A 26,505-nucleotide genomic window follows, 5' to 3' on the forward strand; every position below is an offset into this window, starting at 1 on the left:
ACCATAGACTGAATAAAATATGGACGCAGTATCCATGACATCACCCATCTGTTTCTGAAGCGCTGTTTTGAGACCAATCATCGGCGGCAGCCATATTGCTGCTGTCGAGCCAACAGCTACAGTGTTCCCTCCTGTCAATCAAGTCAGCAGTGCCTCTCATTGGAAGACTCGTAATCTCAATATCTTCGAAATTGCTGCGTGCAAAAAAATTCACCCCCCGTACAATGTGTGCCGATTGAGAAATGAGCAATTCAGACTACACTCGTCTTTTGTACCAGGCTGTAAACATGTTTATTTCTGCTGTAAAGATCAGCTTTTTTGAATTGGTGTGTATGTGGTTTAAGGTACTTCTGGAGCCAGCCTCAAGCGGATCCTCGATGAACTGCAGTTCCACGCATCGGACTCACATTTTTAAACCAGAGGTTGCTGCTTGGACCCAACGCTACAATTTCCCTCCTTTATGATTGATGTGCAGCTGAATAGACTATGGAGAGCTCCAGAGGCACATTGAGCAATATTTCAAGTTAAAACACCAAACGTATATTAACTCATGAGCGACTAAAACACTTCCTTGCTAACTTTTACTTTTGGTATTTTTACAGACAGTAAACGGACAACAGCATTAGCTAGCTAACACTAGAGTTTCCTAAGAACTGTTTGAATGCTAACGTTAGCTTAGGAGTTATAGACCAGTTAAGTCCCAACATCTAAAATACATACACATTCCTAGCTAACATTCCTAGCTAACTGTACAGTTAGCTTGAAAGTTAGGCTTTTCCTCTTCTCTGTCTATAAAACAAAATCCAAGAGGTTGCTTAATACTGTTAGCCACTGTGTGACAGTAGCTCATGGCTAATTAAGTATGTTGATATATCTTGAAAAAATACTCAGTGTCCTTCCAGATTTTCACTATCCGTAGTCTGTTCAGTTGCTGTTTGAAGAACAGTTATATTATTGTGATTTGTCCCGTTCTTTACATTTATAAGAATTGAAAACCTTTAAAATAACATGGTAAAATTTTATGACAGCATTTGAGCTTCCAACCCTGAGTGTGAAGCCAAAGGAAAAATGGCCGCCTTGAGAAACAAGGCCATTATCAAACGATACAAAAGTTGAACTCTAAGTAGTCATACCGATCCATTCAGTAGCAGGGGTTGGGTTCCCGGTCACTGTACAGCGGAACTCTGCCCGCTGGCCCTGCTGCACATTCAGCACTGAGGGAGTAATGGTGGCCACGGGCTGGGCCCCCTCTGCTGCTACAGAAAGAAACAGAAAAGTCACGCACAATGCAAAACTGAGAGTGAAACTTCACAGAGGCAAGTGAGAGAGGAAGTTTGATGATGCAGACTGATCTATAGCTGCCTTGGCAGAGAGGAATATGAAATGTAGTCCGAGGTCAATAACCAATGCTTGAGCCTTAAAGTAAGCTGTGGGAATTCTTTGATTACAAAGATCAATTCACTCATTGACGCTGAGATGTAGAGCGATGGCTTCTGCCCGTGCCCCCGTGCCCCCGCCCTCACCCTTGGCAGTCTGGATCCCGAGGGCAGACAAAAACAGATGAGATGTGGCAGGCAGGCCTTGGCATGGCCTCCGGGCACATTGCTGTCTGCGCCAGTTTGGCTAGCTTCTAGACTTCATATTCAATCCGGTATGATCCCAGGGTGACAGGGCAACAGAAAGGCCTCTTTCAGTACGGAGGGGAGGAGTATGAGGCTATCTAAGCAGGCTGAAAACCCTCTGGGACTGATGTAGCCTGGGCAGAGCTTTGACTGTCTGACCTTATTGACACCAATACTCCCAGAGCAAAGAGGTTCATTGTTGACCTTGAACACAGGAGTCAAAGCTAAGATGATGTGATGATTGAAGTACAGGTTGAGGCGTTGTCTAGAGTGTCTATTATTGGTTTTCTGTGGTAGAATCAGTGCATCATTAGATGAAACTCAAAGTGTAAATTCAACAGGTTAAGATAGAAAACTCTTACTTCATCACCTGTAGTGATTTCTATGTGAGGGGATAGTTTTGGTTTTACTAATCCAGGTCTTGAGATGTCTGTCTGCCTGTATGGAGCGTCGTTTTTAATGCAGTAGACATGGAAAATTAGAATTTACCAACACTAAGAACCAAGATAGCAGTACTAGCTGCTGTGATGTTGTACTGCACTAAGCTAAATACCAAAGACAATGCTTATATGCTTATGCTCAGCAAGTGTAGCATGTTCAGCATACTAGTTTGACATGCATACTTAAATGAAAGCATGCCAATATGTGTTTTAAACAAGAGGTACGACCTAAAGTGATATGAAAGTCATCAGTTTTGCATTTAGTCAAATCCTAAAGATCTGGGGCCTCATGTACAAAGACTTGCATGGATTTCCTACTGAAACATGACGTATGCTCAAATCCAGGTTAAGATAGAAAACTCTTACTTCATCACCTGGAGTGATTTCTATCTGAGGGGATAGTTTTGGTTTTACTAATCCAGGTCTTGAGATGTCTGTCTGCCTTCAACCCTGTTCAAGGGGAGTGTATGGAGCGTCATTTTTAATGCAGTAGACGTGGAAAATTGCATTTTACTGACACTAAGAACCAAGATAGCAGTACTGCACTAAGCTAAATGCTAAAGACAATGCTTATATGCTAATGCTCAGCAAATGTAGCATGTTCAGCATACTAGTTTAACATGCATACTTCAATGAAAGCATGCCAATATGTGTTTTAAACAAGAGGTACAACCTAAAGTGATATGAAAGTCATCAGTTTTGCATTTAGTCAAATCCTAAAGATCTGGGGACTCATGTACAAAGACTTGCGTGGATTTCCTACTGAAACATGGCGTACGCTCAAATCCAGAAAAGGTCGTAGGCACAAAAATATCCAGATGTATGAATTTGTGCGCAAGGATCAACAGCTGTAGAAACGTGCGTACGCCGGCCATGAAGTTGGCGTGAGACACCGCACATTTCCACGGTCATTTCACTCTTGATACATCTGAACTTTGCCGTGAAAAAGAGCGTATTCCACGTTTTTGTGCGTACACACCCTTCGTGCATGAGGCCCCTGGTGATTCAACTAGATGTAGCCTGATCGCCAAAGTTATAAGAAATAATGAATGTTTGAACCACACGATGATTCATCCACTTGAAGTAGAGATTTTTCAGTTAAAGCCCAAGGATAACCAAGGGATCACCAAAGTAAAATTGTAGGATTCATCATCTGGACGTTGAGAAATGTTGAAATGTTTCACAGCTAAAGGAAAACCTTTGGGCTGAAAGGGAAAGTAAGTCACTGGATTCATTCTGCAGGCAAAGACAGACATCTCTTCATCTAGAGAAATATAAAACTTCAAAAAATGATCAAACGTCGTCTCATACTTTGAATTCCTGAAATCTTTGACTGTAATGGTTAACATTGTCGAGACTGACTTCCACAAAGTGATATCACATAATGTGTGCTGTCTGAAATACACTTCCATCCATCTGATGCACTGAAACTATAAAACCTCCAACTTTAAACATTCAGCTCTGGTGGAAAGAGGTTGTGATGGGATGTATTAAGCACAGTATGATGTTTGAAGACCAGATGACAACTACTTTAAATCATAGCAAGGTCCCTCAGGAAATTAAGGAAAGGAGGAAAGTGAAAAGTTGAAGAAGAAGAAGAAGAAGAAGAAGGGACATCTCTTTGCTCTGAATGTGGAGATACTGTCACTAAAATTACATTTAGTAAAACCTCTTCTCTTAAGCTGAATAATTTAATCTCAACAATTTGAAGAGTTTATTTATTCATGGAATTATTTATAATTTTGTTGTTTTTTTCACGTCATAAAAAATCCTTTATAAATACAGTGAATGTTTCTATACATTTAAGAGGTATATCTTCTAACATTATCCAATAATCAATAGTTTTTTTTAATCTTGAGTAATGTAGAGTATTTTTTTGTCTTATTACCAGTATTGTTCAGTGAATTAAATATTTTTAACATGTACATTTAAGCCTACAGTTACCATACAATAATAAGGATTTCTGTACATTCTAAAATTTAAAATGCAAGAAAGAAATCTGACTCAACATTCGTGAGGAGCTGCCCCTAAGGATGAAAAGTGCACTTATTTCTGCAGTGATGGACCCAAATGAACCCGAAGAATCAAGTAGCAGCTAGTAATGCTCATGTACAATCCCAGCATTCGTCTTCTGATGGGGGGAGGGAAGTAAGTAAGTTGCATATACTAAAAACATACAGGTTTCTATTGTTTAAGAGCTAAATTCAACTGGAGACACTTGCTTACAAACATTATGAGACAACGCAGATGCTCTGAACCATCTCGTGTCAGACTTCCTGCAGCAGCAGCCTGCTTGATTGTACATGGGCACTACCAGACCACCAGTATATCCATGCTGCTGGAAGATGAGTGCATGCACAACACAGAGATAGAGAGGTGGGTCCCTCCAGGGAGCCTGGCAGAGGGGAAAAACCATGCCCATGCGGACTTACGCTTTCTGTGTCCTTCAAACATTTCATACGCTGTGTAAAACATCTGAGTCTTTGAGGCCTCTGGAGGTGAGGAGGGAAGGAAGGGAGGGAAGGAGGGGGGACAGGTAAACTGACAGGTCAGGTTTCAGGGTTACAGCAGTTTACCTCCCATCTCCCAGGAGACACTTATCCATCTCTAAATGTGGGCCGCTGTGGATTTGTCCAATTGATTCCAGAAAGCAGCACACAGGTTTAAACATGCTCACACATCTCAAATGGGAATTAAAGCGGCACCAACTTGGCTTTGTTTTGTTTTTCAATTACAGCACATGACTTAATTTTAAATGTGCTCATTGTTTGGTTGTGATGTTTGGTGCCACCTAATTCAAGCAATGCAATTTCATTACTTGCACTTACCTGATATATTGTGTTGGTCTTTATGTTAATGTTTATCTCACATTCAAAATCCACCAATAAAGACACAACAAAACATTCATCCAAAATGCTTCTTTTGCTGTGAATTCAAAATTCATGGCATGCAGAACACACAAAGCACTCACAAATCATGACTATGACATGGGATGAAGTTCTGCAGAGTAGCCACATGTGACACATGCAGGTTAGTAGCAGGAAGCGGTTCTGAACATTGAAACACTCGTTTCATTTCAGTTGTGAGAAAGCTGACACACAGCTTGTGGTTATCCTACAAATGAGCCCCATCCACGAATAAGCATATAGTGTTGGTCAATTGTCCTTATTTTAATCAATTTTGTCTTTTACACAAAAATATTTTCACAGTTAAGATAAATACATTACAATGTGACGTGTCCATTACATCAGTTTGGAATTCTTTCAAAATAAATGTTGATAAAAAAAACGTCTTTACAGAAGCACCTTTGGGTAAATTAGCAATCATTTGAGTCATCATAAACAAATTAATAAATGCAGTCATTGTAAAGTATAAAGAATGGTTTTCAATGTGACCTGTGATTGAAGTGTAAGATACATTAAAATATTTTCTTATAAAAACACTTGAAATTGCCTAAATGTAAACACACATCATGCAGCGTCATTGCATTCACACACGGCCAATTCCTTAGAGAAGAATTACAAAAATAGGAAAAGAAATTCTAACATTTCTGATATATTTGATTTCATTGAAACATTTCAGGATAACATATTTCAGTCAATTAGAAAAAAATAAAATGTGCCATTAACATTAAAGAACGTGAATAAAAAATACCATAATATACAGATGACAGGAGATTATTGACAAATTGGCGTTTAAAGCGTTTTTTTCCCTTTTCTTTTATATTAGAAGTCAGCTCTTGAATCTTTAACCGATTTAACCGGACAGATAACAAGCGATACAAACGGCTGACTCAAAGTGAGTGGAGGAGTGATTTTACAGGACATAACAGAAAGTAAATTCAACCACAAGTTTAACCAAATGCATGGCTAATAGCACCTTTTTGTTGATTCATCAGGATGTTAGAGTAACACAGCAGACAGTCATTTCAGAGTAAACAGAACACTGTATGGAGGAGAACAACACAAACAGGGAGGGGGTAACGGGGTTCTCTCTACGTCTTCCTCCCTTCCAGATACACTGAAGTCCTCTTTGAATGTCAGTCGCAGAGTCAATAAGCACCAATCAAGGCATCCACATTCCTCCTCATCATCATCATCATCATCATTACACACTACAGCTCAGGCAGGGAGGGGCCCCCAGGAGCCCAAAGTTAAAGACACCAGAATCCAGCACCTTGCGAGTAACACCTCTAACAGCAGAGATCAGTGACTACTACCAAGGATCAAAAGGCAACCAAACCACCACCGAATAATTCAGAAGAGAAATAAAATCTGCAGCAGCTTCAGTAGAAGTGTTTGCCGAAAGAATTAACCATGAATCATTAATCCAGAGAGCTTATTTAGTCTAAGAGTAGTGGATGTGTCATGACTAGATGAGTCTAAACCTGCAGCCTCGACCCCATAAGTTGTTTGGAAGATCTGTACTCTACAGTTTTAGTTGTAACCAAACCCACAAGCTGTATTTCTTCATATTAAGTCCAGAAAAAGCATCTGATTGGACACAAACAAGGGTTAAAAAAGCAGCAAGGAGAGCTGGTTTGCAGAGTGATAATGCAGTATGGTTGATATGTTTCTGAGAGCAGAGGGCAGAAGCATGGGGAGTTAGAAACTGCAAGCTTATTAGGTTGTACACCCAGAGCTGAGTGTGTGCGGTGCATGACGGGAAATGCAGCAAAACAGAGAAGCATGCACCACTGCAAGCGGAGGAAAAGGGAAAAGGAGCCAGAGCTTGTAGGTGTAGCAGGGGGTGATGGGAAATGGAACGGGGTGCCGTGGATCACGAACCTGGCACGTAGAGGATGGCATTGCCCTCGTCCATGGCGAACATGTTGGAGCCTGTGCAGACGTAGACGCCGGCGTCCTCGGGCTGGACGTTCTGAATTGTTAGGATGCCGTTGAAGTCCATGGCCCGGTTAGGCAGCTTCCCGTTGCCCTTCCTGGTCCACACCAGAGTGTAGGCTGGGGACTGTGGGGAGCAGAGCAGGGACACAGTCAGGAATCCCAAGGAGAGATCTCAAACAGTTTGACTACAGACCATTTTTTTAATTTGAGGCCAAATGTTCTGTTGTATTTGCTTGTACAGGCAACAATCATCAACATATATATTTTCTTATATACACCAGTAAATATTAGTGCAATGCATAATAGTGTTGGACTGAAAAAACAATCAAATTTTACACTAAGAGAGCATAATGTTTTGGCGTATTGCATACAGTTATCAAAAGGGAAGTATTTGAACATAATGAGACTTTGTTGCTGAGTGCAAGATAAGAAGATTATCACATCAAAAGATCAATGAACATGATTTTTTGTATTTGAGTTAAATTTTCAATATTTGAGAATTGGGGTTATTTAATTTCTTGACATGAAAATGATAATGTCACTCCACATTTGAAGACATAACAAGCAAATAGATAATCTATCTTAGCATCAAGACTGGAACACGTGGGGGAATGGCTAGCTGGGCTGGTCCAATGATAACTCAATGTGCCTGCCAGCACTTTCAAAGCTCTGTTATTAACATTTTATATCTTATGTATCAAATTGTACAATAATCTAAATGTACAAAACAGCAATTTGCGAGTTTAAAGTTATATTTTTTGCCCTTTTTGCCTTTATTTTATAGGACAGCTTAAGAGAGACAGGGAACGTGGGGAGTAGAGAGCAGGGGAAGACATGCAGGAAATGATCGACCGGCCGGGAATCGAACCGACGACCACTGCCAAGAGGACTGTAACCTCTGCAAGTGGGGCGCTTAGACTGCTAGGCCACCAAGGCCCCCAATTTGCAAATTTAAAGAGGGGATATGATAGAGACTGCATGTCAGGGTGTAGTGACTTCTCTGACAGGTCTTGTTGTGGCCTATTTACAGTACTAAAGAGTAATGAAGTGAATAAGTATTAGTCCAGCAGTGTTACCTTGCTCTTTGCAGTACAGATGAAGCTGACAGTAGATCCCACCCTCATAGTCTGAGCTTTGGGCTCCTCAACCGTCACCTCGATGGGTTTGGAAGCAACACCTGGTGAAATGCAGACAAGCAGTTGGGTTATTCAGACTCTTACTTCATGCAGTAAGGAAATAACAAACAGGAGAGACATAAAAAAAGGAGAAGCAGTTTTTATGATGAGAAAACATCAGTGAGATGTTTCCATACTTGATTCTTGCTTGTCTTTTTCCTCACTGATGATGGTAGAGGTGGAAAGTAAAAGTGATGCTGATAATCTGAAGCATTTCTGTTCTAGTCAACTCAACATCAAATATAAGCAATTTCAAAAATCAGTGGTTGGAACGAGCTAAACCAGCCTCGTCAAACCAAGCCATATCTGATACATCAGTTGTGTTATTCATATCCTATCACAGCACCTGGAGCATGCACAGCTCTACAGTCAACTTATCTACAGAACAAGGTCTTACATAATCTGCTCATAAGTAAACCCATGTGTTGAAGCACACATGGTTTGTATTCAGTGTGATGCAACGAGCAGCATGAGTATAAAACCTATCAGCTGACATGTCAGTGAGAGCATACACACTTGTGACAAAGATTTCAGCCCGGCTCCTGTTGGTGCTGCGCTGGTCTCTGCAGGTGCACACGTAGACCCCGGCATCACTGGGCTGAACGCTGGGGATGTACAGCTCAGCTCCTGCACACACAGATACACACATTTATAGTCCCATACAGTTACATCACTAACATGTCATCTGTGTGTTTCGATCAGAAGTTTAATCATAAATGTGTAAAATGAATTCAGAGACATGTTGAAGTGGAGATTTCTTTGTGATTGTGTTCCTTCATGGTTGGAGTCGGTACCTTGTCTGCGTCTGTCAGCACTGCCGGAGATGGGCCGTCCATCCTCTCTGGACCAGTAGAAGAAGTGTGGAGGAGAGCCGGACACCTGACACCGGAGAGTGACAGGGCCACCCTGAGAAGCAAGGATCCTCTCTGGATAAACCTTCACCACCAGGGAGGCTGCAGCTGCAAAAGGGCAAAGGTCACAGCAAACTCATCAGGAATGCTCTCTGAGAGTATCAAAACAAATGGCATCAGAGTGGTGTGTCACGATCCAGCACAGGCAGCGAACTAGACGTGTTGTTACTGTCGCACAAAGACAAACTGTATCGGTCCAGTGGTGACTTGTGTTTTTAGCTGAAGCTGGTCGGGGGTCAATTTGAGAGCTAGGCGTTTTGGAAAACATGTTTTGGAGCTCTTCTTATTCTCCTGAGCAAAGAGTATCAATCTTATATCTGTTGAATATGACACTACAGATACTTGGCTGTTTCTTTAACTTGACACAGGGTGATCAAGCTAGCCTGTCTTCATCTAGAGGTAACAAAATCCAGCCCACAGCACCTCTAAAGCTCAATTCTATACACTACCAGTCAAAAGTTTGGAAACACCTTCTCATTCAATGTTTTTTATTTATGTTAATATTTGAAACATTGTAGATTAATACCAAAGACATTAAAACTATGAAAGAACATATATCAAATTATTTAATTAACAAAAAAGTGTTAAACAAAGCAGAATCTGTTTTATATTTTAGATTCTGTAAAGTAGCCCCCTTTTTCCTTCATGACAGCTTTGCACACTCTTGGTATTCTCTCAGTCTTCTTCATGAAGTGGTCTCCTGGAATGGTTTCTAATTAACATGAGCCTTGTCAAAGAGTTCATTTGTAGACTGACTTGCCTTCTTAATGTGTTTGAGACCATCAGTTGTGTTGTTCAGAGGTAGGGTTAGTACACAATGGATAGTTCTATTTGACTACTGTTGTAATCCAGATTATGGCAAAACCAGATTATTTCATAGTTTTGATGTCTTCAGTGTTAATCTACAATGATGAAAATAATTAAAATAAATAAAAAACATTGAATGAGAAGGTGTGTCCAAACTTTGGACTGGTAGTGTATGCATAATGTGACTTCTGTTCAACAGTGATTTAATATTCTCTTTGCATTTTATTAGACAGGACAGTTGAAGAGAGAGGAAATATGGGGAGAAGAGAGAGGGGGATGATGTGTAGCAAAGGCTGCTGTGATGAAGACTGTAGCCTTTGTAAATGGGGTGCATGCTTCCTACCACTCGTCCAAACTGTGCCCCTGATCTTGTCTTTTTTAAGCAGCTTTGTGCTTTAGTATAAAACATATAGATTAAAGCAGGGGTTCCCAAACTTTTCTGCCCGTGACCCCCAAAATATAGGTGCCAAAGACCTGCAACCCCCCCCCGTCCCTCAAAGTGATTTAATGTGGCTTCATTTAGCTGGTCTGCAGAAAAGTACCCTACCTATGTGAGCATGTGGTTGTTTTTCCTGTGCCGTTATGAATTAACCTGCTGCTACTGATGCTTTTGACAATTAACTGTTCACTAACCCTAAACCTATGAGTCATCTGGCAAAAAGAAAGGCAGAAAACTCATTATGTTTTCTATTTTAAAGGCTTTAATTTCAAGTGTAGCGTCTATTTTTGTCAATATTTGTTTTACTATAATGTGTAAAATGTACTTTTTTTTAGATAACTTAAAAAAAACAAATCATTCTGGAAGACCTCTCACAACCCCCCATTTGTATCTCGCGACCCTCCAGGGGGTCCCGACCCATACTTTGGGAATCCCTGGACTAAAGAATACTTGATTTTCTCTGGAGGACCATCATCTCAGTCTTGACCTTTGTCCAATCATCTGTGAGGTCTAAGTTCTAGCAAGGTGAATTGTAGTCTTACCATCGTATGGACGACACTTCTCTCTCTCCTGTGGGTTCCCAACATATCCAGGAGCACAGCTGATGGTGACACAGTAAAGACAGACATGTTAGTGTCAAAAAATATATACAATCCAGCTCAGGTTTGCAACTGAGACTCGTGTCATCACTCAAATATGATCTAACGTGAAAATGATCCCCATGAAGTAAGCTTGAGTAACAGTTCTGGACCTCAGCCAAGAGTTTTCTCACCGTTCACAGTACTGTCCAGTGTATCCAGGCTGACAGGCGGTACACTGGTAGCCTCCATTTCCAAGGCTCTCACAGGTCGGGGAGAACCTGTTTTAATAGAAAGAAACACAAACATGAAGCTGGATTCTGGTCTCTCAGTGTGAAAGTGTTCACACAGTATCTGTCAGCTGGCAGAACACAGGTTAATAGAGGAAATGAATCAAACTCCAGGATTTATGAGACAGGAGAATTTGCTGTAAACAAGAGTTAGTGAAGCAGACGCTGAGATGTCTTGAGCTATAAATGGAGTTGGAATGTGAGTTCTTGGTATCTGTGCCAGAACTCACTGGTTGTCTGGGTCAGTGTGAGGGCAGGCGCAGGGCTGGCAGTCCTCTGGAGTGCCAACAGTGGGGTCACCAAAGAAGCCGGGAGCACACTGCTCACAGAGCTCGCCCTGAGTGTTGTGCAGGCAGCTCTGCAGGGAGAGATAAATCAAAGTCAGAGGTATGTTTATCTTATCGGGATGCTGAAATCTGACTGCAGTGAGAGGGGTGTCAGTCTTTCATACCGTGCAGATGCCAGTCTCAGGGTGGCAGGAGTCAGAGTGACCGTTGCATTCACAGAGCTCACAGTGACCCAGGTATAAACCTCCTCCTGTGCGAGTGTAGCCAGGTGCACAGTCCTTAAAGAGACAGTAATATATCAGTTAGCATTGTAATAAGGCACAATCAGCTTCCACCTATTCTAATGAAATCAAACATGCAATACAGTCCACGAAATTCACAAACAAGCCTTTATATCTGTATTAATTTGAGCTTTCACCCACTCTTTATTTTGCATTAAAAAAAACAACAACAAATGAATTTAGTTGTACTGGATAATTACCTGGCAAGAGAGTCCTTGGTATGCAGGCGGGCAGCGGCACTGCTCCACCTCCAGGGCCTGAGCCAAGCCGCTGTAGTTTGGCACAGCGACCTCCATGTTGATGTCAGAGATACTGGAGGACCGCATCTCAGTGGAGTGGGATGCTCGGATCAGGATGTCATCAAGATCAGCCAGAACCATCATTAGGTGCTCTCTGGTGGCGGGCATACCGTCAAGACGACGCCAGTTTTCCTTTAAGAGAAAATAAAAATCTTCAGGTTTCTCATGAAATAGGAGCAAATTCACTGTCTGGAATGTACAGAGAGTGGATTGTTAATGCAGATTGCAAATCCAGACAGGGTGAGTAGGACTTGTATCACCATGATGGGGTTTTGGAGTTTTGCAGATTACTCAATGATGGCCTCAAATGTTTCTGACTTTAACCTCTCTCACACTTTCTCAGCTGTTTTTGTCTATTTTCTGTTTTCCAGGTGTAAACAAACCAGCATCAAATAAGCTGGGCTTCTTTCTGTGCATTGATATTCAGTGCAGGTTCACCTTGCGTTCAGAGCATTCAGTGTCTGTGATCACAGCTGCATACTGTACCTACTAAAGGTTTGATCTTAATAGGAACTGTAAGCGATCAAGACATGGTAGACTGTCTGTGATGACCAATCAGGATAAAGTACTTAACACAGCTGTGTCATGATACTTTTAAAAGGGATGATGTGTTCAGCAGGCTGAAGTTTGAAGTAAATCCTTGACTTCCTCAATAGTTGTTTGACAAAAAATTAACTTAAATGCACTTAGTCGCTTTTTCTGAGCTATAACCCACTGTCACACTCTTTGTCAGCAAACTGATTTTACTTGTACTTCACAAAATTTCTAAATGTGCTCTAAACAAATTACAGTCATGCAGAGGAGCCTCTATTGGCCAAAGAAGTGAAAAACTAACGAACAACACTTTAAAGCTCCAGTGAGTGACTTTGTTTTCTGTCAAACTTGGTGAACCTGTGGCCGAAGTAGTACGTCTTATCTCCTTGTTGTTTCTGGCTAAATATGTGGTTGTATTTGCTCCTTAATAAAGAATCTTGTCCTCCTTTTTTTTAACTGTGTGACCTACGACACGCTGAGAAACTTTGCAAAGAAAAATGTAAACAAAAGCACTTTTCGCCTGGCAGGAATCCAAAAAACCTGTTAAGAAATCCCTCTGAGGGTCTGGTTTGCTTTTTGAGACTATTTCAACACCAGTAAAGATAAATCTCACTGCAAGCTTAATTCAATATAAAAAGCAATTTCTTTGTCCCCATTAAAAGTCATTCCTAATGTGATAACTATTTTTTTTTATCTGCAACAAACATCCCCTTCTGTTGGAGGGTAAGGAGCCAGACGTCTCTTTAACAGGCCAGGTGCTTCCGAACAGACTCTCTCTTCATCATGTAACAGCAGCTCTGTTATGATCCACTCACCTCTTTGAAGACGACCTCGAACTGGCGAGTTTCTCTGCTGCCCTGCTGCCTCCTCTGCCAGGGCTGACGGGCTACCAGAGTGATGTCATTACCCTGCAGCATCAACACGGACAGGTGAGTAAACGCTTCACGTAACCATCAAAGGGAAAAAACAGCAACTCAGCATGAAGTCATACTCACAATAATCTGGATGTCACCGTCATCCAGTGTTGTTCCTCTTGGACCGGCCACATAGGACATGGTGTATTTCAGTTTACCTCCGTAAGATCCAACCTAAAACACAAGTAGCATGGAAAAGGAAGGGGATTCAGATCTTTGGCCAAGTCAAACTGCTGAGCACAAATTAAGGCCAGATGGATGCTTGGAGTGACACAGGGAGTGCAGCTGTGTTTACAAAATGGGAAGGAACAAGTGTGTTAAAACATGTGAGATTATCATGTTAACAGAGGTCAGTGACACTTGTTTGACTGGATAAAGTGGTGAATGCACTTAAAGGGGAGGTCCATTGACTTTATGCATGACTACAACTAACTTTGACATGAGGAGCACTGCACGGCCTGTAAAATTTACGCCTCCAGTAGCTCTAGAGAAAGCTTAGAAAAACCACACACAGCTAGTGTAACAGTAGCCCTTTTCATCTTTCCAGTTAAAGGCGTGACATTTACGCCGCTGTAACCTCTCAGCTTCAATATGAATGTCTCAGAGGTGTGATGGTGGGACCAAGTTGTTCCACCACTGAGCCTGCATCAGAGTTACAGAGGTGTTACAGGGACTAGATGGGATCACTTTGATCCAGCAGAGCACAGTGATGATGGTGGATAAACTGAGCTTGTGTTTGGACTCAAATTTTTAATGCTTGGCTCACAAACTTGACGAGGTAGGCTTTGAACACTTCAAAGTCACAAAAATGCTGCACACAGTTGTTATCTCTAGGATTGTCTTTAATTATTCTTAGTGTTGTGTGTTGGTCTGTGATAGGCTGGCGACCTGTCCAGGGTGTACCCTGCCTTGAACCCAATGACAGCTGGTAAAGGCTTCAGCGGCGCTGCACGGGATTAGCAGTAAAGATAATGGATGATGTGTGTAAGTGACAATTTTGTTATTGTTTTCAATGTAGTTTGCTTGTTACAGTACAGTTTCATGTATTAAATACATTATATTACGTCCCCTATGATATTTGAGGTGTTATGAATTTTCTTGTTTTACTAATACTACAGACTTTTAATGTTTTTTCCTTCTTTTGGATGGACTCCTACCGCAGGGGTTCCCAAAGTGTGGGTTGGGACCCCCTGGGGGTCGTGAGACACAAATTGGGGGTCGTGAGATGTCTTCCAGAATGTGTTTTTTTTTTAAGTCATCTAAAAATAGTACATTTTACCAATTATAGTAAAAAATATCAACAAAAATAGTAGCTAAACTAAAAATAAAACCTTGAAAATAGAAAATGTAATGAGTTTTCGGCCTCTTTTTTCCAGATGACTCCTAAGTTTAGGATTAGTGAACCTTTAATTATGAAAAGCATCAGTAGCAGCAGGTTAATGCTCTTGCTTGTCTTATTTTTTTTAATTGCGTGTCTTATTGTGGCTTTATACAGGACCTGAGAATCTAAATTTTGTTCCATCCCATGCGACAGCTTGTGTTTGTATGACAACAAAAAAACCTTGATTCCTTGAACCTTGAATTCATGACAGCACAAAAAAAAACACAGCCACATGCTCATATAGGTAGGCTAATGTTCTGCAGAGCAGCTAAATGAAGCCACATTAAATCACTTTGAGGGACAATGGGGGTCGCGAGTTTTTGGCACCTATATTTTGGGAGTCGCAGGATGAAAACGTTTGGGAATCCCTGTCCTTCAACGGCTTGATGACCAAGCAAAGAACAAAGAATGCGGTAGTGCATGTGGTTTAAATATCCTATCAAGCTGCATCATGGGAAATGCAGGAGGTTTTTAGAATTTGACACATACCACAGAGTTAAAATCACTGACACATGCAGCCTGAAATTTAAACCTTTTGTTGTTCTTGTGTCCAGATGCTGTTAGGACTGCTCTGATAAGACTGAATATTAAAGGTGAAATATCATGCAAAATTGACTTTTTAATGGTTCTTTACCTGAAATATGTGTCCCTGGCATGTCTACAAACCCCCCGAGAATGAAAAAAATCCATTCTGCCCCTGTTTTGATTTCTCCACCTTTCTGTAAATGTGTGTGAAACGAGCCGTTTCAGACTTCCGTGTTTTTGTTACGTAACAACAATATCCGGTCTGTCACGGAGTCAGAGCTCGGAGCTTGTTCAGCCCATAGACTGTACAAAATAATACTGAATCCCCTCCTCCGTTTTTCATTACCTGCACACGTGTGCTAACAAGGAGCTTAGGAGGGAGGCATGCTAGTTGTAGGCTGTCTTAATAAACACAAAGGTCGGTTTTACTCCCCACGTCTGCAGATTTGAAGATCTAGTGGATGATTTTTATTTATCATGGATAAGTGCTAGCACTAGTTAGCATAGCTACATGTCGTAGCTGTAGCTGTGTACCAAGACACACGTCTACATACTGACAAATAAAACAACAAGAAACACAGAATCTGTGACCAATCCTTCATAAAAGGTCCCGCTGCCTTTCTGGCAGAGGTCGGTTTTACTCCCCACGTCTGCAGATTTGAAGATCTAGTGGATGATTTTTATTTGTCATGGATAAGTGCTAGCGCTAATTAGCATAGCCACATAGCTACATGATCGTAGCTGTGTCCCAAGACACACGTCTACATACTGATAAATAAAACAACAAGAAACACTAAATCTATGACTAATCCTTCAGAAAGGTCCTGCTGCAGGTGCCTCTCCGTCAGGATCAGATTCTGGATCAGATTCAGAGGGTTGAAGTAACGCGATCTCTGAGCAGCCGTGTATATTCAGCCAACATGTAAACATTAGATCAACGTGCTGGAGAGCCGAGGCACATCCACTTCCGGAGGGGGCGTGGTCAGAGAGAAAACAGAGTGTTCTGATGAGGAATGAAGAAGAGGACTTTTCAGGCATGCCAAAATCTGATTTCAAAGTGTTTTTTTGAGCATAAACTTTAAAGACATGTTTTGGGGACCACTTAGACCAATATATATTGATGAAAAAAGCATGATATGTCACCTTCAATGTATTTGCATTTCACTCCCCACCTTCATTATCAGGTGACAAATAAAGATCTTAAAAATTTCATTTTGATTCCTAAATGAGTGGAGTACTCTTTTAGAATTACAAAACACTTTACTGTAACATCCTGAACTTGTTTTAGCTCTCCTCTGAAACCATGAGTAGCAAGAAATGTGTGTTTACTACTTCAACTGTGTTGTTTGTTTAGATTTCTGAACAGAAAAACATACATGGTAACATGGCACAAACCTTTCTGACCACACACAATGAGTGAACTGTGAGTTAAAGGAGTACTTGGAGGGAGGGATGGGACAAAGTGAAGGGTCAAAGGGAGTGTGGACTTATGAGGGGCAGGACAGAAGGGAGGATGAGGATGAGGGATAACCACAAGTGGGAGGGCTGTGGGATAGTATAGGTGCTGTGTCCTCAGTGACTGGGGTCAGGAAGGGACGTGACCCCTACATTTTTTTTACCTTATCCCCTGTGAATAGCGCTGGGAGCTGCCAGTAGAGCAGATCATCCTGGTGCAAGCTGAAACCTTTGTAGACCAGAGCGTACTGAGAGGCAGAGGAGGAAGAGGAGGCATAAGAAAATAAGCCACAGATGAAGAGAAAAGAGCAGCGAGACAAAAACATAAGCAGGCAGAGAAAAAGCACAAGCGGGCGAGCATGCTGAAAAACAAAGCCCTGAGCGAGTGTCGGGATAAATGTTTGACACACGGCTAAACTCTTCAGCACATGTTTCACAGCACGGAGGCTATTAAAGGCTCCGCTGACAGCTTGATAACTGCAGGAGGGTTGCATTGTTCCTTGTTTAACAACTAAAACAACAACTCCCACTGTCAATAATGTGAAAATGACAGCTTAAGACGCGCCTCGGAGAGAGGCTGCTTGTAACCAGACAACAGTATAATGACAGAGTACAGTAGAACCAATGTTTCTGTCAAGTGGACAATTACAGTGACAGCGCTGAGTGGGAGCTGTTTCCTTAACAATAAAAATACCACCCAGTTAGACTTCAAACCGTGCACATTACCCACTCTCTGGCTGCTACAGCTTAAATACATACATTGAGTTTCCTGTGTGTTAAATCTGTGAGGTGCTGTAGTTTCATTAAACATTAACTGACATGGATTAACAAAGCACTGCAGGTTGCACATTAACTTTTAAAGCTTCACTCTCAAAGATCAGTTTCCTGTTAGTGTGTGCCAAAAGGCGAGACATGAAGTCATCCACTGAGTCATGCCACCGTCTACCTTGCTGCCATCCCCAGAAGAAGAAGAAGAAGTCTTGCTCAATGTGTTCTTGCTCTGTCCATCAAAAGCAGGAACCCCGAAGAGAAATACAAGAAGTCACTCATAAAAGAAGGATACATAAAGAGTCATAAAGCCTGTTTCAGTCTCCGACAGAGCGTACCTGCAGATGAGGGGCGTGGCCTGGGGAATAGGACTGAGGTCTGGTTGGTCTAACTAAGGAGGTCATACGAGACGGACGGGGAGGGGGGCTCAGGTTACGCAAAGACCATCGAGAGGACGAAGAGGTTGAGGAGGTAGATGGGACCCGAGAAGAAGATGAAGAGGAGAAAGAGGTAGTTTTGGAGGTGGAAGGAAAGAAGGGAGGGAAGCCAGCGGGTCCATTGGTGAAGTTAGAGAGGAGAGCCCAGACCTCATCATCCAGCTTTCCGACAGCACCCTGAAGAGGCGGGAGCACCGGAGACACAGAAGATACGTAACCATGAGAAGAGTGAAAGTGGTCGAGTCGGGGTTTAGAGTTTAGTCCGTTTACGAGAAGGTGAACATGCTGAGTCATGCTTTTTTAGTTTCACACTTGGTGGTGTGGCACAGCAAGGCTCTGTTGAACATGGTGGAATCCATAGACCACAGAAGGGCGGCGGAGGGCGGCTGCAGCATGGGTCACTTTTACAGTCTCATGTGATAATTTTATGAATTAAAGCACAAGTTGTAATTTTTCTCCAGACTTGCACTCAAAAAAAAATCTACAATAATGCATCACACTCCGAATGGATGCTGCAATGCAATTTGAAATTAACTGGCATGAGTTGCAAGTTGCTAAACTGCACAACAGATGCAAGAGGGCACAGCTCTGCTTCTGTGCCTAAGATATTCAACTTCCCAGTGGCTTTTTATAATAATCAAAAATAATGTTATAGATTTTTTCTTGCAGCAGGAGGAGTTTTGGTCGAGGTCAGAATTGTTTCACTTGTACATTTATGAACAAAACTGTGCTTAGATGTCAGATTAACTTAATTATGTGTTAATTGACTCTCAAATTTGATTGGTTGAGGAACAATCCTCCAAAGAAACAGACCTATGGTATTGAGCTAAGCACTAAGTTACATTTGCCATTGGTGAAGTAAGCTGCACTTGCTCCTGGACTGAGTAAGAAGTTAACATAATAGGACAGTGTGTAATAATTTGGTGCCTTTAGAGTGAGTCCAAGATTATAAAGTGAGTGACTAATCATTCACCTACAATCTATGTCTAAAATTCTTCAGTCTCTGTCTGATAACAGAGGTTCATTTGAGTTAATGTTGAGTTAATCACGAGTTCAGGGTGTCTGCTGTTGGACTGAAAAGGTGTTCTGTTGATGTTACACAATACATTCCTGCATGTGCCCTCTAACCCCTCTGCTCGGTCTATGGATGGATCACACTGATTAAACCCACACTGGAGGACCTTCTATACAAACTTTGATGTGTGATCCAAAAGCATGCAAACTCTCACAGTCTGAGACAAAAGCTCCTGATCGGCGACACTTCATCAAACCAAGGTGAACCTGCATGCTGCTGCATCTATGAACCGGGTGGATTTATTCCATAGATGTCCTCACACTCTCACTGTGTTAGTGCGTAACAACACAACCATGGTGCATTTATCATTCTGATTAGACGTGTGAGTGTTACCTTCACTACAGTTATCTATGCTGCTGCTGCAGCTCATACCAAATACCTGACTAGCTCTTTTGGCTCTGTGGGGGTCTTTACGCTCAGAGGCCATGAGGTTCCAAATAGAAGCATCCTTCCTTTGCTGCTCCGCTGGCGAGTTCGGGTCACTCTATTGATGTGGATAAAGTTAGCTCTCTTTGATCACTTTCCTTATCACTGAGCTGATGGTATTTGGGAGTGTTATGGCAGTGTTATTGGAGCAAAGTTTAAACTGTGTGAAGTTCTTTAATGGACCATTAATGATCAATCCATTTTACATGGCTCGTGTGATGTGAAGCAGAAGGAGATTTCTTTTAGCAATATGCACTTCTGTGTGAGAGGTCAGATCCACAAGACAATTAGTGTCCAACATCAGCAGCGAGCTGCAGACACTGCTGCAAAACACCATGCTCTCCATTCATAAATCAAGCCTGGTTGGAACTTAAACATAAAACATGACGTGAGCCTGATATTAATTAAAATATAACACATCACAAAGTCAAATGTGTGGCTTTTAGTGTGCAGCACAATGCCACATCATTATTTAAACATGCCAGACAACACTGTACTCATAACAACCACAACATAGAAAACCACTGACTGACACTACTGTACCTGTTCTGCTCTTTTTATGCGAGAACTGAAAGGATCTTTCTATAAAGTCAAAGTTAAAGACATGAGGCACTTTGTTAGCCGTGTCAACACAGAGGCCGTTCAATCTGTGCACATTATTTTACACAGTAAACACAATAACTGGCAGCAATAGAAACACAAAGGCTTAAAGGCGATCTGCTTGAAGTTTGCTTGGAGGGAAAGATCAGCTGAGGGTAGAAGAAGTCAAAGCAGCAGACAAGAGCAGCAATAGAAGAAGAGTGGTGGTCTACAAGTTTCTGATGATGCTGCTCAGCTCCTGAGTATTCATCATTAAGGGGCTCTGGATCTTGGTTTGGACACTTCCCCTGGTTTATCTACCAGATGTGCTCTTTGATACTGACCTTGTCTCCCTGATAGACGCCTGGAAGCTGCCAGTAGTGAGGCTCCTGTCCCAGGTAGTCGAAGTTGCTGTAGGACAGCTGAGTTCCCTCAGTGGAAACCTCCACGGTGAAACCAGTGGCGATGCGATTGGTGCGTTGACGGTTCACCAGAGCGAATCCCTGGAAGTTGCCTGGAGAAAAGACTGAGGACACCTGAAAGAGAGAATATGGAAGTATAGATAAGCTTTACAATATAAAACAAAGAAACAAGAGATTTAAGAATGGTTGATAATCCAGGGCAGACTTTGCTGACTGCTTGGTGCTTGTAGAGAAAGAAGCAATATCTGTTTACAAAACTTAAGATGGCAGCTGACTGAATCTGCAAAAAGAGGGATGTGATTTGCAAAGGACAAAATAAACAAATCAAAAAACAGGGCGCAGCTCGTTTCAACATTTTAATAGCACCCCGAGCTCCCTCTTTTTGGAAATGTCAATAAATAGTTGGTTTTATGTAGTTAGAGGAACCAAAGCCAGCCAGCATTGGGAACATATGAGATGTAGAGGTCACCGTGGTTATACTGCTGTACAATTTGAGCATAAAAACTTTATTTCTGCATGAATTTCTGTTTTTTCTGCATCATTTTCTGATGTGATTTTTTCACTCTGTGTCCTCTTTGTTTTTTGTTTTAGATCATAATTACTACTCAGATCATTGTGTAGAGAAAAAACTCACAATATCCTGATTATAAGGCTATATATTGCCAATTTGAATTAGGAAAAATAACAAAAGCGACCTTGGTGACGTCATAGCTTTTAGCCACCTTATTGAATGATACATATCAAAACATGAAATGTCTTTAACACGTCTGTGTTGAAAGGTATAAGTACACATATTGATGTCTAGACACATATATTCCATCATTTTGAATATGTTCATGGTATGGCGAATGAAAGGGAAAAGCCACCACAGTTCACCAAAATCCTTTAAAAAGACCAACTTATTTCCTCAGGGATAATTTTTAGTCTTGTGTTCAAACTTTTCTAGACGAAAAATCAGGAAACACGGAGAAATCCATCCCCAGTAAAAAAAATTCTCTGTCATTCAACTTAACCTGACCCGTTGGGAGAAGTAATAATCAAGAATAACAAGCTTTGACTTTTAGAAAGGTGATGTACAGTCTAGCTCTGCACTGAGTTCATATGTGACCTTATAGCCTTCCAATTGCCCCTGAAGATATTTCTGAGAGGAAGAAAGTCAAAAATGTATTCTTACACTTTATATCAGCCAAACCTACTGATGGGAATGATTTCACTAAATTGGAACCATTCATGGCTTCTGCGATGAGGGCCAGTTAGGACTTTTAAGCACACCTACGGTGTATGTTGAACTCCCTCTTCTACTTCTGCTGCAAAGCTGCTTCATCAAATGCAATGGCTCTGTTGTTCAGTAGTTTAAAGGACCTCTTCTTGGACCATGAACCATTGCACTCTTGCTCATGTACCATTTGAGGATCTTACCAGGTCTCTGTAGTAGGTAGAGCTGGAGCACTGCTGAGTGACGCCCATACAGAAACAGGACAGGCAGCCATCTTTGTTTTCCTGGCCGAGGTGGAAAGTCCCGGACTTACAGTTGGAGCAAGTTGGGCCTTCAACGTTCATCTGCAACACGGAATCAAGGAAATGAGATATGAGGCAACAAGTTTGATTCTAGAAGAGAGAGAGAGAACGCTAAAAACAATCTCAGAGTGTGTGGAGGAAAGTGTGAGTGGGGTTTGATCACCTTGCAGCGGCACACAGTTCCACTGCAGCCATCACTTCCTCTTTGGTCACAGTTATAACAGTTACCTGAAAGAGGCAACAGAGCAGAAAGTTATAAGTACCATCTCTGCCTAATGACACTTTTTAATCTTCAATTCAAGGGTATGAGGGGAATCTTAGCAGCGTTTGTTAAGATGAAAAACAAGCCCCATGTCTTTCAATAAAAATGCTTTATCTACCGTTGACTTCATTGCCGCCAACGGTGCATCTCTGTCCAAGCAGGGGGTTGCCAGTATATCCTGCAGCGCATCTGAAATAAAAGAAGACAATGTGCTGAAGCAAATATTTCCAAACAAGGAGGATACAAGTTATAACCCAAAGCACAATGAGGACAGGAAGCTGGGAGGTCTGCAAGAAGTGATACATTTGATGAATCATGTCCTTAGGGGAGTCTTCTTGACCCAAGGCAGCCATCAACCATGAACAAAAGACTGAGTCATTCAGACAAGACGAACAAACTATTATATTACTCCATCCTGCAAAACACACATTCAAAGCCTAAACATAAGACGAGTACTTAGATGATCTAACACTTAAAGTCACCCAGCTTTTGCAATATACGCAAACAAGTCTCCCAGGATCAAGAAACTTTGCTTGGAAACAAGACGGACGAAGCACAGACACGACTAAAACACTCAACATGTCAAAGATGTTGATTCCATCTCTCACAGGAGGATGGTGAAGCTGGACATGAGGAACACCTTCGCACAGGAACAGCAAGGTTGCAAGAAAAAAGGTTTACAAATTCAGAATAGAAAGGTAGAGGTAAACATTGATGTATTGAGCCGCAGAAGGAGATGCTGCTAAAGAGGAAAGTTATACCCGACACTGTGACACAGAAATGCCTTAAACCCCAAGCAAACAATGCCACTGCCACCAGAGCGAAGGCTAATCCAACCACAGATCAGTGAAGGTTTCCCTGATGACAGCTGCTGTCAGTCTTACCTCACCTGTCCTCTGGCAGATCTCCAGGTCAACCACCAACATGAGGACTTCCATGCTTCAAAAAAACGCTTTTCAAACTAACTCCCAATACATACAGATAATTCTAAGATGTGTAAATTCAGTCATTCCAGTCAATGTTGTTGAATGGATTAAAAAACAATAATCTCCTTACATGGACAAAATATATCAAAACAGATATGGTGCTATTAAAATGTTATAAATGTTTATAACTGAAGGCTATATGGAGGATATACAGCTCTTTATAAACATGACATGACAAACACTGTGGTGACACATTACATAACCATTTTTACAATACGATATAAACAGTTTACACTTATGTATAGGATAAGATCTGAAAACAGGACCTATGTATTGCTAACATTTCTTTATATGCTGACGATATGATTGCGTTCAGCAACAGATCAAATCTTGGACCCGCAAGTTGAAATATTAGATGTCATTGAGAAAAAGGAATGTATGTTGGACAACTGGCCAGGCTGCAATGAAACACTCAATTACTAATCCTGGTCCCCAGAGGATAGACCCAGCTGCTTTCAAGCTACTCAGAACATTTGTCTGCTGCCACCATCAGTCCTAAATATCTAAAGCTACAAATAAAATAAATTAAAACTTGTGGTACCAAATAACTGGAAAAGAAAGATGGCCTTTCATTAAACCGACCTTGGAAAATTCCCTTATACTTGGTTAACCCATGACCTTTGGTTTGCAGACACCAGCGGTCACATTTTTGCTCCAAAAAGGTTCAACCTTTCTGAACAAGTCTAAAGCTGTCTTTGAGCTTGATGCTAGCATGCAAACAATTAAACTGCCAACATGCCGATGTTTGCCTTGAGTCATTTCTACCATATTCCCTTATAGTTTGGCATGTTTGCAAACTAACATTTACAAATAAGTGCTGAACACAAAGGAAACCTGTAGAGTATTTGAGTAATAACTTTAGCATTTGATGAATACTTGTACTAGCTAATGGTGGTTGTGAAATGTTGGGAATTCATCCTCTGGGGACCACGAATGCCTATTTCATATATCTTGGCATGCGTTGAAACAAAAGTGGTGCATCAACAGAACAATACTGCCAAAACAAAGTAAGCATGATATGTGCTCCCTAAATCACTTTATATTGTCCAACAAGCGTACAAGCTTTGTCTTCAGATTTTTCTGCGGTTTACTTGTTCTCTGCTCTTAAAACCAAACATTTAAACCATAGACTGTATAGAAGAAATGGGCGTAGCCTCTTGGTTTCAAAAGTGGAGTAAATTGTTTCAATGACCAGCAGGGGTCAACTTAACTGGTTGCAGGAGGAAGTCCGATTTTATGAAACCAGATAAATAAGCAATGCTCTGAAGCAACTTATTTCCTATTTGTTCGTGGAAATTCAAGTACTGATGTTTAAAGGTAAGAAAACAGTCATTACAAGTCAAAATGAAGCACAATTTATTTAACACAGCTAAACACAGGATCAAAGGGAGTGCCGGTAAATGGTATAAAATTGGTCTGCTTAGTGTGGCAGGGTTAGCACCACCAGCCTTCGGTCCTCCTTGCAGGTTAATGTCCACATGCCTCTGCTGGGTGCACATTAATCAGGTTGAGTTGTCATATCTGCTAATTTAACCAGACAACCTACAAACAATGCTATCTTTATCTCCATTTGGCTCAAATCACTGCCGAACTGTGCTGCACTACGAGATACCATCTGTCATCTGTACTTATTTACATCCAGGTAGTAGAGAAAGTGGCTTTCGTTGACTAAACACACACATCCCTAGTCTAAATCATTAGTTTCAAGTCTTGTTTATAACAGTTTTATGTTCATATTGTAACTTATAGTACCATTGGTGTTAATAAAGACTATAAAGCATGGGGTTCTTTAAGGCACGGCTAGCTAGAATTAAAAGTGGCAACGTAGACACCAGGATAGAAACATAGTTCTGGTTCAGGGACACCAACATAGTGGCTACAAAGATGCAAGACTTTAGGCATCAAAAAGAGAGTTCAGAAACCAGTGGGTACCAACATGGTGGCTGTGCCCATGCCTTTTATACAGGCTATGATTGTAACTGGTCTTTAAACGACAATCAAAAAATGTATCACCAAATGTTGAGCAAGTCAAGGACATTTTCATTTAAAACATTCAACAAAGATTGATTCTAAAAAAAGACATACCTAAGAGGATAAGGGGGGGTTAAACAAAGGGTTTGGGGCGGTACTTTTAAAGCTTGAGGTAGTCTGCACATAAAAAAATGGACAATTGTAAATACATCAGAGGTACTAATGCCAAGCAATCTCTTCATAGCAGGATTATGTGCAATAGTTCTTAATATAAAAAAACAACAAACCTCATCCGATACAATTCAGGATGGCATAGAACGTTTTATAGTCCCTCCAAAATAACGTCATAAAACTGGTCCCTTCATGAAGTACCTTTGATATGATTGCAGCGACGGACATAAATAACAAAATAAGATGCTAGATATACGATACAAATAATGTTAATGAATAAAATAATAAGAAACAGTATATTACTCCCTAGTCATCTGGGATGATTTTGATAGGAATGGCCAGCCTTCCCAAAACAACATGAAGAGAACCATCTTGACTATTTTTCTTGTTTGAAGAACCCTGATGTCCATTTAAGAGCCGCAGTAAGTCCAAAACACCAGAGTGAGGGTTTTTCTTCTTCTGTGGCGGCTTTTTTGTTCCTTTTTTTGCAGTGGTTGTTTTCCTTTTCACTGTTGTGCTAGGCTTCTTTTTCACAGTTGTAGCCTTGGTTTTATGAGTGGTGGATTTCTTTTTTACCGTCGTGAAGGTCTTCTTCTTTGCTGTCATAGTCTTGGTAGGCCTTGTGGTTGAGACTGTGACCTTTGCAGCATTCTTCTCTTTGTGAGAGACCAACTTATGCGAGTTCTGTTTTTCATGTTGTTGTGGCTTTGCCGACTTCTTCGGATTGCTTTCTGAGGCTTTTCTTCCCTCTGGAACTTTCTTTGGATCTGGTGCGTCTGATCTGAAGGCCTTGTTACGTCCATTGCTTTTTATTGAGGATGAGGAATCCTTTTTATTGGCGTGGTCAGGCTTTGCAGGCACAGTCTTTTTGTGAGATGGTGGCTCCAGTTGGAATTTAGTGACTGCTTCCTCTTTCACTTGCTTTTGTTTTGGTTTGCTTGGCTGTGAAACAGGTTTAACCACCGAAGTGGACCTTCTTCCACTTGGTCTCTTTGTCTCAGGCTTCACTGTAGATTTAGAAATGGGCTTTGAAGAAGTCTTTGGTTTACTCAGTGTGGTCTTTGTCTTAGTTGTAGACCTTATTGGGGGTTGATTTTTGGAGGACTTG

At 41.3% G+C, this 26,505-nt stretch overlaps 1 protein-coding gene across 3 annotated transcripts in view; it reads right to left on the minus strand.

Annotated features, from left to right (window-relative positions):
* The window catches only part of hspg2 (heparan sulfate proteoglycan 2), a 131,708-nt gene that overhangs the window by 27,165 nt on the left and 78,038 nt on the right, over positions 1–26,505 (minus strand). Inside the window, exons 30-47 of one of the 3 annotated variants that reach the window (XM_034695487.1) lie at positions 22,388–22,458; positions 22,171–22,235; positions 21,909–22,049; positions 20,412–20,603; positions 16,947–17,030; positions 13,503–13,595; positions 13,323–13,415; positions 11,875–12,105; positions 11,558–11,671; positions 11,337–11,464; positions 11,011–11,097; positions 10,781–10,839; positions 8,876–9,040; positions 8,598–8,708; positions 7,983–8,083; positions 6,850–7,030; positions 4,495–4,554; positions 1,134–1,256 (exon numbers count right to left, since the gene is read on the minus strand). In XM_034695487.1, the coding sequence (XP_034551378.1) occupies positions 1,134–1,256; positions 4,495–4,554; positions 6,850–7,030; positions 7,983–8,083; positions 8,598–8,708; positions 8,876–9,040; positions 10,781–10,839; positions 11,011–11,097; positions 11,337–11,464; positions 11,558–11,671; positions 11,875–12,105; positions 13,323–13,415; positions 13,503–13,595; positions 16,947–17,030; positions 20,412–20,603; positions 21,909–22,049; positions 22,171–22,235; positions 22,388–22,458 (2,099 nt within the window). The remainder of the gene's footprint in view (positions 1–1,133; positions 1,257–4,494; positions 4,555–6,849; positions 7,031–7,982; positions 8,084–8,597; positions 8,709–8,875; positions 9,041–10,780; positions 10,840–11,010; positions 11,098–11,336; positions 11,465–11,557; positions 11,672–11,874; positions 12,106–13,322; positions 13,416–13,502; positions 13,596–16,946; positions 17,031–20,411; positions 20,604–21,908; positions 22,050–22,170; positions 22,236–22,387; positions 22,459–26,505) is intronic. The other 2 variants (XM_034695489.1, XM_034695488.1) reach the window with 2 other exon arrangements.

This window comes from Notolabrus celidotus, chromosome 11 (genome assembly GCF_009762535.1).
Source record: "Notolabrus celidotus isolate fNotCel1 chromosome 11, fNotCel1.pri, whole genome shotgun sequence".
NCBI classification, from domain to species: domain Eukaryota; kingdom Metazoa; phylum Chordata; class Actinopteri; order Labriformes; family Labridae; genus Notolabrus; species Notolabrus celidotus.